This window comes from Oryctolagus cuniculus, chromosome 16, assembly GCF_964237555.1.
Source record: "Oryctolagus cuniculus chromosome 16, mOryCun1.1, whole genome shotgun sequence".
NCBI classification, from domain to species: domain Eukaryota; kingdom Metazoa; phylum Chordata; class Mammalia; order Lagomorpha; family Leporidae; genus Oryctolagus; species Oryctolagus cuniculus.
The window spans coordinates 58,393,549-58,404,798 of NC_091447.1; the positions used below are offsets into that span (position 1 = coordinate 58,393,549).

Genomic DNA, 11,250 nt, shown 5'->3' on the forward strand with positions numbered 1-11,250 from the left:
GCGAAGCCACACTCCCCGGGACAGTTCGCTCTGTGCTGTTTCGGCTTCCAGGGGCCACCCACATTCCTTGGCACGGGTCCCCTTTCTCCATCTTCAGAGCCAGCAGCGGTGGCCAAGACGGCCTCACGCCCCCTCTCACTGGACGCAGAGGGACGGGCCTCCAGTTTCCAGGGTCCGGCTCCGGCCCTCAGCCCCCTGCCCTGTGACCCTGTCCGTCTCCCTTGGCGGGCTCTGGATGGCGGGGGCTTGTCCAGCACGCACCGAGGGGAGTCATCACTCCATGTCCACCTGTCAGGGCCCAGGCAAGGGAGCAGAGGCCCCGGGGAGGACATGGGGCTGGGCGGGGAGGGCCAGGCCAGGGGACACAGCTGCCTCTGGGTGGCCCAGCCCATGGCCTCGGGCCCGGCAGGCCACTGGCCCGGGACCTCGGGTTCCCTGCAGAAGCCCCGAACCCACGCCAGCCAGACAATGACCCTTTTATCTGCACAGCCCAGGCCACGGCAGCATGGTCACGGCAGGGTCAGGCCTTGGCCAAGGTCACCATCCAGCCCCGGACACCCACGGTGGGGACACCCTGCCCCGTCCCGGGCTGGACAGACTCCCCGAGGACTGCCGGGGGCCAAGGCCAGGCCAAGACGGCCGCTGTCCTGCGCTGGCCAGGAAGGGGTGTGGCGCGGCCTCGGCCGTCCTGGGAGGCAGGGACATGGGATCAGAGGTGCCCCCGCCCCCTGCGCCCCTCCTTGCTCCAGGTTAATTTGTTGGCGCTCGGCTCTCAGTGGCCCCTGCAAGCCCTGAGCTGAGTGAGGGTGGCCAGGGTCTGCCTTGGTTGCCATGGCACCCAGCACCCCCACACCCACCTGTCCAGCTCCTCCTTGGAAGCCAGAGCTCAGCCTGCAACGGGAAGGCGCCCCACCAGCCCTAGACCCCGCAGGCCCTGCAGCCCTGAGCCCTGAGAAGCACCTCCTGGCTTGCAGGGGCTGGGCTGGGGGGAGGGGAGGGGGCCCGGCAGAACAGCCAAGCCCCCCAACCGCCTGCCCCCCACCCAGCCGTGCGCCGGCTCCAGCCTGCAGCAGGGCAGCGGCCGCACCAGCTGTGGGGACTCAGCGGGACCCAGGGCACCTGTGGGCCCCACCAGCGGCCATGGCTGCCCCCTCAGAGTGGCTGTCAGACCCCTGAGCCTACAGCCACCGGGACACCTCAGGGGCCCCCTGACCCCGGCCCCCCAGGGCTGCCACCCCCGCGGACACAGCCTCACGCCCGCCACTCGCGGGCCCCGCCCCACCCGGCCCCGCCCCGGCCCGGCCAGCGGGTCCTTTATAGGCAGCGCCGGCCCCCTGCGCTCTGGGAAGTCGGTGCCGCCGCCCTCCCCGTCGCCCGCGACCGTCTCGGCTCCGCCATGCGTCCCGGGGCGCCGGGGCCACTGTGGCCGCTGTCCTGGGGTGCCCTGGCCTGGGCTGCGGGCTTCGTGGGCTCGGGGGACCCCGCGCCCGGTGAGTGGGGCTGCCGGAAGCAGCGGGCGGCGGGCGGGGGCGGGCCACCCACGTGGGGCTGCCGGGCTGGGGGGTGCTGAGCCCTGGAAGGCTTGGGGCTGAAGCAGGGTCGGGGGGGTCAGCGGGGGCTATGACCACGACTGAGCCCACACGACAGCCCCGTGTTGTGGGCGGGCTTCTCATCCACGTGTCCCAGATGGGGAAACGCTAGCAGAGCCCAGAGGTGGCAGAGCTGGGCCGAAAGCCTGGGCGGCCCCAGGCGGGTCCTGATGCCCTGATGGGGGGAGGAGGGGCAGGCAGCCACGCGGGGGCCGGGGGCTGGGCACTGACCTGAGCGCCCGCGGACGCAGAGCCAGCGACACCCCACCCCCGGCCTCAGTTTCCCCTCGCACAGGATGGGCGCCGGGTCCCAGACAGGCGCGTGGGGTCGGGGGGCTGCAGCTGTCCCCGCCCCCGCGCACGGTGAGGAAGCTGAGGGCCGGCCGCGCCCCCTCCCCGAAGGCCGCGTCCCCGGGGAGACAGTGAGCTCATGCTAGGGGAATGTTCCCAAGTTGCAGTGAGTAAGAGGCGGGCCAGGCGAGGGGGGGCTGCCGGGAGGGGCTCCACGTGCCCCCGGGCGCTGTCTAGACAGAGGGCAGAGGCGGGAGACGCGGCCCCTGCCCGCTGACCCTGGCTTGCCCAGCGCCTGGCGCTCGCCGTGCTGGGCAGGGTGCCAGCCCCAGGCCTCCTGGGATGGCGGGGCGGGGAGGGCCGAGAGAAGGGGTGTGGGGAGGGGGACACCTGCGCAGTCACCCACCGAGCACGTCCCCGCAGCCACGGCCGCCCCGCCTGCAGGAGGTGTGTGCTGGCTCCAGCAGGGCGGGGAGGACACGTGCAGCCTGGTGCTGAGGACCGACGTGAGCCAGGCGGACTGCTGTGCCTCGGGCAGCATCGACACCGCCTGGTCCAACCTCACCCACCCCGGAAACAAGATCAGCCTCCTGGGCTTCCTGGGGCTGGTCCACTGCCTCCCCTGCAGAGGTGAGCGCCCGGCCCGGGGCCCCACGGGAGCCGGCGGGGCGGACGCGGGCCCCTCTGCACCTGCCGCACCTGGTGGAGGCACCCTGGGAGGTGGCTTTTCCCGTGGGTCTGCCCTTCTGCCCCTCTCCAGGGCCCGGGCCCGGATTCGTGGGTCTGTGCTGGGCACTCAGCAGCTGACCAGGCGCCGTCTGGAGGACGCGCAGCCCTGCGGCGGGGAGGCCTGGGGCCGGCCAGCTGGCCACGGTCCGGCAGGCAGCACCCGCAGAGGCCGCGGCTTGACTGGGGCGATGGACCCCGGCCGGGTGGACCCCGCAGACCCCGCCGCAGGTGGCCCCGTTCCGCTCGGCTGCAGTGGGAAGCGCGCTGGGGCGGCCCGCGTGCCCTCCGGGCGCGTGTCCTGCCCCAGCCCCGCTCCTCACACGGGGCCCCCGCTGCGCGGCCTCGGCTTCCCCGTCGGTGAAACGGCCGCGAGCAGGGCAGCCCGGGTCGGCGCGGTACGGGCGCGGGCTCCCCGGCCTCGCTGCGGTGGGCTGCGGGGGCTCCGCGTCCCGCGAACCTGGCCGCGCCCGGCCTCCTGTCTCCGCAGACTCGTGCGACGGCGTGGAATGCGGCCCGGGCAAGGCGTGCCGCATGCTGGGGGGCCGCCCGCGTTGCGAGTGCGCGCCCGACTGCGCGGGGCTCCCGGCGCGCCTGCAGGTCTGCGGCTCGGACGGCGCCACCTACCGCGACGAGTGCGAGCTGCGCGCCACGCGCTGCCGCGGCCACCCGGACCTGCGCGTCATGTACCGGGGCCGCTGCCGCAGTACGTGGGGGCGGGGCGGGGCGGGCTGGGGCGGAGCCAAGGACCTGCGTGTCCGCGGCAGCAGGATGTGGGGGCGGGGCTGGGGGCGGGGACTGCAGTGGGCGGTGCGCGGAGTCCAGTCCAGCGCATCTGTATTCTGTCACTGGATCGGACTCAAGAGAGGTCGGGAACGAGGAAGAGGAGGCCTGGGATCTGGGAGATCTGGGGCTCCCGAGGGGCGAGAGGTTGAGAGAAAGGTCAGGGACTGTGCAGGGGCGGGGCTTGTGGTCCGTGCGGGGCGGGGCGTTCGGGAGGGGGTTGCCCTGGGGTGCAGAGGCGGGGCTTGTGGACTAGGTGGGGCGTTTGGGAGGTGGATGGCCCTGGAGTGCAGGGGCGGGGCTTGTGGCCCGTGCGGGGCGGGGCGTTCGGGAGGTAGGTGGCCCTGGAGTGCGGGGGCGGGGCTTCTGGGCCGTGCGGGGTGGCGCGTTCGGGGGGGGGGTAGATGGCCCTGGGCTGCGGGGGCGGGGCTTGTGTGTTGTGTCAGGAGGGTGCGGATGGAACCCGGCGGGGTGCACCGCTCCGCCCTGACCAGCCCGCGCGCCGCCTGCAGAGTCCTGCGCGCACGTGGTGTGCCCGCGGCCACAGTCCTGCGTGGTGGACCAGACGGGCAGCGCGCACTGCGTGGTTTGCCGGGCGGCGCCCTGCCCCGCGCCCTCCAGCCCCGGCCAGGAGCTGTGTGGCAACGACAACGTCACCTACGTGTCCTCGTGTCACTTGCGCCAGGCCACCTGCTTCCTGGGCCGCTCCATCGGCGTGCGCCACCCGGGCAGCTGCACAGGTGCGGGCGCGCGAGCCAGGCCCAGCCCCGGGGGCTCTGCAGCCGCGCGGCCCGCGCTCACGTGCCGTCGCCCCGCCCCGCAGGACCCGCAGGACCCGCAGGACCCGCACGCGAGCCTCCGGGCGCCGAGTCCGAGGAGGAGCCGGAGCCGGAGCCGGAGCCGGAGCCGGAGGAGAACGCGGTGTGAGCCCGACTCGCTGCCTCGCGGAGTCCGTGTTCCGGGCACGGGGACCCCGGAGGTCCCGCCGTCGCGGAAGGAAGGCGGGGACGAGTCCTGGCGCGCGGAGCACGGGCCCGGGAGACGCCGGTCCCGCCCCTCTGGGGATAAATCTCTCCGTCGTCGCCGCCCCGCCCGCCCGCCCGCGCACCCGCGGGGACCTGGGGCCCGGAACACGAGGCGAGGAGGGGTCTAGCCCAGGACGTGGGGACGAGAACAGGACGGGATGGAGGCTCCGGCGGCCGCCCCTTTCCTCTGGACCGCCTGGGGGCGGGCGCGGGCGGCCTGGACCGGGCCACGCAGCCGCCCCGCGCAGCCTCGGACTCAGCGCGGGGTGTGCAGCGGGCGGGGCCGGGGCGGGGGTGCGGACTGCAGGACGTGCCGGACGTGCGTGGCCCCCGGGCTTGCTGCACAGCGCACAGGGCCCCGCACCCCCCGCCGCTGCTCCCAGCCCCTCGGCCGCGCCCGGGCACCGCTCAGCGTCCGCAGCCTGCGTGGGGGGCCACAGGCTCAGGCCGGATGGAGGGGGCGGGGAACCCCGCAGGGAAGCGACCCGGTGCCCCGAGTCTGGGGCGCGGGAAGACTCCGTCACCCCCCGCACCCCAGAAGTGCTTACTCTGGAGCGCCCGCGCCCCTGGCAGCCGCCCCCGACCCTCGGGGCCCTGCCCTGCCGAGGCAATAAAGACCCGAAAACCACGGCGGGGGCTCCCGGAGCGCCCTTTACTGCCTCTCGCGGGCGGGCCGGCCAGGGCAGGGTCTCCGGGGAGGCTGAGACCCTGGGTGAGGTGGGGAGGGAAGGAGACGCCATTGCGGGTGGGGTGGGCGGCAGCATAGCTCAGGGAGTCCCCAAGACGCTGGGTGGCTTGCGGTCCAGAAACGGAGGCTTGGCCTTGATGGGTTAGGGGTGCGCCGGTAACAATACGATTAATAAGTGACATTAATAGAAATGTGCTACCTACCACTGGGTGCCCCAAGCCGCTCTGAGCAGACTTAAGAGGTGAGGGCCAAGGCCAGTCCCTGCCCCCCACCCCGGGCCGGGGAGACCCCCACTGGTGTCCCAGCTGTCCCCACCTCAGTTTCCCCACGGGGATGGCAGTGCGGTTGGTTCACCAGCATTAGGGCGGGGGAGGAGGATGGAGTCTGGACCGAGGGGTGGGGTGGGGGCAGCCGGGCTGTCGATGCCCTGGCCTCCCACCCACCGGCTGACCAGGCCCACTGTTGTACCTGTGGAGGCGTGGCTTTGGCGGCTCCTCCTAGGGGCCCAGGGGGCCGGGGTGCAGGGCCGGGCTGCTGAACCACCTCCCAGATCCAGGCCACGAAGGCTGACACCTGTGTGTACACGTCTGGGGTCTTGGGGTCCCCACACCAGAGGCCTGAGAAAGAGACCAGGCCGTGGGCCCGGCTCCTGCATACCAGGGGTCCCCCGGAGTCCCCCTAGGGCAGAGGGAAAGGAGGAGTTAGAGGCCTGCAGACCTCGGCCCCAAGGGAGCTCCCACGTGGCTTCCCGGTGCCCTTTAGAGAAGGGGGCTCTCTCATTCCAAGGTCACCTGCTGGCTCACTTCCCAGACAGCCAGGGGCTCCCCGATCTCCCCTGTGGGTGCAGGGTCCCAAGCGCTCGGCCATCACCTGCTGCCTCCAAAGTACGAATTGGGGCAGCTGGGACCGGGACCGGTGCACAGCGGGACGCTCTAGGCTGTGGTTCTGCCAGCTGTGCCACAGTGCCAGCCCCCTCCCAAAAGCTACAGTCACTCAGGACCCGGCCTCCCAGGCCAGCCCTGCCCTCCCTGGGGACCTGCTACTGCACACACACACACCCCCACTTATGCTAGCGGAGGCGTCTCCTAAAGGCTCCAGGAGTGGAGGAACAAGGCCTGGGCTCGCGGCGACACACGTTGTGTTTTTTCTCCATTTTTCCACGAGCATTGTGACGTCTAGGGGGCTTTCTGCAGTGCACAGCCTGCACCACTGACCAGGGCTGCTTCTGTGTGCCTCCCGCACCTCGCAAGGCCCCTTCCAGCCCCGGCTCCTGGTGGGGAGGCCTCCTGCACGCCGGGCCCCACCGCCCCTCCTCCCCACCGCCCCTCCATCCCCTTCCTGTGAAGCAGCCAGACAGCTGCACAGGTGGACACAGCCAGGCCAAGGGAGAGGGCACTGACCTGGGGCTGAGACGCCCAAAGTGGAGTCTGGACTGGGCCCGGGGTTCAGCTCTGAGCCTCCCAGGCCCCCCCACCCCGAGCTGCCTGTAGTGCAGACGAGGAACAGGCTCCAGGCGTGGGTGGGCCAACCTCCTGGGGGGGGGGCTCCACTGCCCCCTCCTGGACTCGGCCTGTGCCACACACAAGTCTGGGGCAGGTCGTGCAGTGGGTGACCTGCACAGCTGAGCCTGGCCTGGCAGCCCCTGGGCCCCCTCCCCCTACTCCACCCTCCAGCGCCCCGCGGAACTCAGCCCCCACCCCCTAGGCCTGGCCGGTTCCGGCTGGCTCGGGCCGGCTGTGGTGCCAAGGGCATCTCACCGTGCAGAAGCCACGCCTCCGGCGGTCGCCGCTGCGGGTGCAGAGCATGGTGGGGCCGAGCTGACCCTTCCAGGAGCTGTTGCAGGCGTCCAGGCCCAGCACACGCACCTCGGCCTCCATCAGCCCTGCCGGCGACTCCTCGAAACTGGATATGGAGCCCCAGCCGGCCACCCGGCACCGCACCCCGGCCGCGGGGGGCCTGGCGCCCGTGCGCGGCAGACGCAGCAGCCCCACGGCCGGGCCCAGGACGGCAGAGCGGTTCAGCTGCAGCGAGAGCAGGGGGGTGGGGCGAGCCTCTGCCCCCCACGTGCCCTACGCCCCTGCCCATCAGGCCTGGGGGCTCTCCCAAACCCCCCTCCCTCCCTGCTCCCAGCCCTCCCGTGGCTGCCCCCCATGCCCTGCCGCCGGCCCCCGCAGCCCCGTCCTATTTGGCTCCACCTCCGGCCTTTCCCAGACACCCGCTGGTCTCCCCATGGCCGAGGCCTCTGCCCGCGGCCGTCCCTGCTTCTGAGATACGGGGGGCACTCAGCCCTGGCCGCGGGGAGAATGGCTTGGGCCTGGTTCCCGGCTCACTCGGGGGTCTTGGGTATCACCCCCCTCAGTCTCCCCACAGCGGACCCGGCGACCCCTAGCAGCAGGTTCCGGGACCCGGGGCTGCCTTGGCCCCCCCCCCCCCCCGAGCGCTGTGCGCTGCTCTGCGGGTGCTGTGGCTGGCGGCGGGTTTGGGAAGCAGGCCCAGGAAGCGGGCTCGGGTGCGGGCGTGATGCCCTGAGCAGGAGGGGTGTGGGGCCCCCCACGGGCGCACGCACGCGGGCAGGGGAGAGCCTGATTCACGGGGCAGCCACTGTCCCACCCAGGGTGCTCCACGCGGGGCAAGCGCCTCAGCGTGTCCCCGCCCACCTCCTGGGGCGCCCCCCACGTTGAAAAGCGGAAGTTGCCCCCCGCCGCGCTCACCCGCAGCAGGCAAATGTCGTTGGCGTGCGTGGAGGGCCGGTACTCTGGGTGCCCAAAGGCGGCTGCGATGCCAAGCACCTGCTGGGTGGGCTCCGGGGTGTGCAGGGCGTGGGCCCCCAGAACCACCAGGCCCGAGCGGGGGTCTCTGCGGGCGGACGAGCGATGCGGCTGTAGCCCAACCCGGTGACCCGGGCACTGGGAGCTGGCCCGGGGGTCAGGTCCCGGGCTGCTATGTGAGCCCGGATCCCGACGCAGAGCCTCAGCCACCTCCGGCTCATACTCCCCCCCCCCCATTCCCGACTTCTCCTGGCCCGGCTCGTCCAGCCCGGCTCAGACGCCCCCTCCCAGGTGCCTGGGAGACGCTGCTTGCTCACCTGCCGTGGAAGCAGTGGGCTGCCGAGACCACCCAGCCGGCTCGTAGCAGGAATCCCCCACAGTGCTGCTGGCCCTCGAAGCTCACCGCAGCCATGAAGGGCCGGGAGTGCGGGGTCACCTCGCGGCCCCCCACGATCCGGGCCCCCCAGGAGCCTGTGGGGGCAGGGAAGGGCCCATGGGGGTGACCGTGGCAGTGGGTGGGGGCCAGGGATGTGGCGCAGGGGGAGAAAGGCAGAGACAGAGGGGCTCGGGGCAGCCCCACCAGTGCTGGGAGGGGTCTTGGACCCAGGAACCTGGGCCTGAGCAGCTGGGCCCTCCCACGTGGCTGGTTCCCCAGGGCTCCAAGGCGGGGCTTGGTGGGGGTCCCGGGGGCCTCACTGGGGGGCCTTGCGAGCAGCGTCAGCACCGTCAGCAGCGGGGGTCCCCAGAGCGCCATCCCTGGCCCCATGGCTGTGGCAAGCCGGAGAGTCCTCTGGGCCGTGGCCTCCCTAGAACCCAGCGCCGGGAAAGGGGGAACCAGCCTGCAGCCTGCGGGTGGGGGGCCCAGCACCCAGCGGGTGGCTCCGGCAAACGCTGGCTGGGTCCTGGTGAGGGTCTCGTGCAATTGAGAGCCTGGGGCGGGGCTCCAGGGCTGCCACTCAGAGCCGGGGCCTCTCATTGACTGCGTGGCTAGCCGCTTCCTGTCCCTCGGATCACAGGCGCAGAGCCTGGCTCCAGCTGAGCGGCCGCAGCTCGGCTCCTGCACTCCCCCAGCTGTGGGAAGCCCACCGCCCTCCTCCCCAGCTCTGGGGCGGCCAACCCCAAGGGGCAGCTCCCGAGGACAAAGGACCCGGGCACCGCAGCCAGCGCTCAGAGCCCGCTCACAGCTCCCTGTTTGCACGGCCACAGCTGCGTCCCCAGGGACCCTAGAGAACGTGGGGCCCCCTGGCCTGGCCCAGTCCCCGCCCTCCCCAGCGGCCCCTGGACTTGCAGCACGAGACAGAGACCCAGATGCCCCCAGCGTGGGAGCTGCAGCCGTGCACTTTGCTGTCTGTCCCTGGGTGGCTGGGTGGGGGGACGCGGCCGAAGTCAGGGGCCGGGGGCCAGGTGCTTCCTGCCCTTTGGTGCACAGTTGCGAAACAAGCAACGGCCTCGCCTGACCCGAAGCCCAGTGGGCTGTGCCTGCAGCTGCACACAGATGGCCGGGAACCCGGAGCTGCTGGACCGAGGGCCCGAGGAGGAGCTGAGTGCCTCCTGCCTCGCAGTCCTCCCAGGACCGGCGGAGGGGGAGTGGGCTTGGCTACAGCTGGGGTCCCTGGAGCTGCTCCCACAGCTCTCCGGCCTCACTCTGTCCCGAGGAGCTCTCGGGACCGGCGACAAGGCAGCAGGTGCAGTGGGCACTGGTAGCACAGAGGCCCTGGGCACCGTCTGAGGGCTTCCACCTGCCGGGCTGTGCACTGGGCACGCTCACCTGGGCACTGGCTGTGCACTGGGCATGCTCACCCGTGTGCCCTCCTGCCCTTGGTGTGCAGTGGGCACACTCACCACCCTCCCTTCGGGGCCAGCACTGTGGCGGGGGGGGGGGGACAGAGCATCTGACTGTCCCAGCACCAGCCTGTGTCCAGGGAAGATAGGAAGCCCCTGCCAGTGTGGGGTTCACAGGAGCACCGGGAAGGAAGGACTTTACACACAGACGGAGCCACCTGTCAGGGGTCCCGGGCAGCAGCCTTGAGCCAGCACAGGGGGACAGCACAGGGCTGGGGCTCCGGGCGGGCACCGGGGCACAGGCGGACTGTGTGGGTGTGGGCAGGGTGGGTGAGGGGCAGCAGGCTGCCTGGCTCCGCTCAGCCTTGAGATTCAGGCCAAGGGCACCAGGGAGCCGTGGAGGGTGAACGAGCAAGGGCAGGATCTAGCGAAAAGGAGAGGAGGCCGAGAGACCAGGGAGGCTGTGGCGGGTGGGGTGGGGGTCCCTGAGACCCCCCACAAGCAGGGAAGCCCAGGGCTCAGAGGGGTCCCCCTCGCCCCCTCGCCAGAGTCCAAGGAGTCCAGAGGATGTCCGGGCGCTGGCCAGGTGTGCAGGTGGGCTGGGCAGGACTGGGGTAGTGGGCAGAAGCCTGGGTGGGAGGACCTCATGGAAGCCACGGCTTCCGGGGTCCAGGGAGGGGGCCAGCAAGGGCGCAGGACAGTGTGGGGTGCTTCAGGGCACTGTGGGTGAGCAAGTGAACAGTGAGGAGGCTGCCCGGGCACAGGATGTCCACCTGCCCTGCCCCCACAGCCCCCTGTGGCCAGGTGATGTCATTTAGAGCTGCACCTGTGGTGTTGCTCCTACCTCAGTGCCCACCAGATGCTGAGCGAGGGGACATTTGGGGCTGGGGCCAGGACAAAGCTTTGCCCCCCGTGCTCCCCCGCTTCTCCTGCTTTTGGACAAAGGGCACCACCACTCCCCAGCCCTGAGCCGCTGAGCTTGGGAACGGGACCCACGGCCTGGCCTGCTGCTGCGGGTTCCACCCCACACTGGCTGGGCTGCAGGCAGCCAGCCGGCAGATCAGGAGCCGCCCACGGCAGACTCCGCCCCCCCCCCCCCCCCGCCTCTGTAAGTCCACTTTTACTGCCAAGTCCAGGGACAGGGGCTGCCTGGACACCACTGCCGGCAATGCGTACCATCGACCCTCGCCGAGGAGGGGGCGTCGCCTAGCCGAGGGACACGGGGACCTGAACCCAGGGGTTGGACCTGAACCCAGCCTGGGGTCCAGGGTTAGGGACTAGACCCCCGGGACACCACACTGACCCCTCTAATAGCAAATTTCTTATGAAGAGGGGTCGGCGCCGTGGCAGAGCAGGTAAAGCCACCAGCTGCGGCGCTGGCACCCCTTATGTGAACGGGTTCAAGTCCTGGCTGCTCCACTTCCCTAAGTGCTTGGCCCCTGCACGCGCGTGGGAGACCCGGATGGAGCTCCCGGCTCCTGCCTTCAGCCTGGCCCAGCCCTGGCTGTGGTGGGCATTTGAGGAGTAAACCAGCAGATGGAAGACTGGTCTCTCTCTTTGCCTTTCAAATTAGTAAATCTTAAATGTTATCTCTTTGC

General features: G+C 71.5%; 2 protein-coding genes across 4 annotated transcripts; one reads left to right on the plus strand and one right to left on the minus strand.

Annotated features, from left to right (window-relative positions):
• The first annotated feature begins 1,304 nt into the window (after nucleotides 1-1,304).
• FSTL3 (follistatin like 3) lies at nucleotides 1,305-5,044 on the plus strand. Of its 3 annotated transcripts, none has more exons than XM_051842304.2 (5): nucleotides 1,305-1,490; nucleotides 2,325-2,510; nucleotides 3,097-3,312; nucleotides 3,902-4,129; nucleotides 4,213-4,451. In XM_051842304.2, exons 1-5 carry the CDS (start codon nucleotides 1,397-1,399, stop codon nucleotides 4,314-4,316), a joined length of 828 nt encoding a protein of 275 aa, XP_051698264.2. In that variant the 5' UTR covers nucleotides 1,305-1,396; the 3' UTR covers nucleotides 4,317-4,451. The 3 variants fall into 3 exon arrangements, with proteins under 3 accessions (XP_051698264.2, XP_051698263.2, XP_051698262.2); XM_051842303.2 differs by having other exon boundaries at nucleotides 1,306-1,490; nucleotides 2,304-2,510; nucleotides 4,222-4,451; XM_051842302.2 differs by having other exon boundaries at nucleotides 1,308-1,490; nucleotides 2,304-2,510; nucleotides 4,213-5,044.
• A 1-nt stretch (nucleotide 5,045) lies between these two features.
• PRSS57 (serine protease 57) lies at nucleotides 5,046-9,208 on the minus strand. Its single transcript, XM_051842301.2, has 6 exons — nucleotides 8,567-9,208; nucleotides 8,188-8,341; nucleotides 7,814-7,958; nucleotides 6,860-7,123; nucleotides 5,571-5,780; nucleotides 5,046-5,235 (listed from the first exon to the last, which is right to left on the minus strand). The coding sequence occupies exons 1-6, from the start codon at nucleotides 8,844-8,846 to the stop codon at nucleotides 5,182-5,184; spliced, it is 1,107 nt and encodes a 368-aa protein (XP_051698261.1). The 5' UTR covers nucleotides 8,847-9,208; the 3' UTR covers nucleotides 5,046-5,181.
• Nucleotides 9,209-11,250: the final 2,042 nt, after the last annotated feature.

What these genes read in the sequence shown, in the direction of transcription:
- FSTL3 (XM_051842302.2), top strand. Translation starts at nt 1,397, where the DNA reads ATGCGTCCCGGGGCGCCGGGGCCACTGTGGCCGCTGTCCTGGGGTGCC. An exon ending in CCACTGCCTCCCCTGCAGAG is followed by an intron (nt 2,511 to 3,096) that starts GTGAGCGCCCGG and finishes CTGTCTCCGCAG; the next exon opens with ACTCGTGCGACGGCGTGGAA. An exon ending in CCACCCGGGCAGCTGCACAG is followed by an intron (nt 4,130 to 4,212) that starts GTGCGGGCGCGC and finishes CCCGCCCCGCAG; the next exon opens with GACCCGCAGGACCCGCAGGA.
- PRSS57 (XM_051842301.2), bottom strand. Translation starts at nt 8,846, where the DNA reads ATGAGAGGCCCCGGCTCTGAGTGGCAGCCCTGGAGCCCCGCCCCAGGC. An exon ending in GCTGCTCGCAAGGCCCCCCA is followed by an intron (nt 8,342 to 8,566) that starts GTGAGGCCCCCG and finishes CTGCCCCCACAG; the next exon opens with GCTCCTGGGGGGCCCGGATC. An exon ending in GCCCACTGCTTCCACGGCAG is followed by an intron (nt 7,959 to 8,187) that starts GTGAGCAAGCAG and finishes GTCCGCCCGCAG; the next exon opens with AGACCCCCGCTCGGGCCTGG.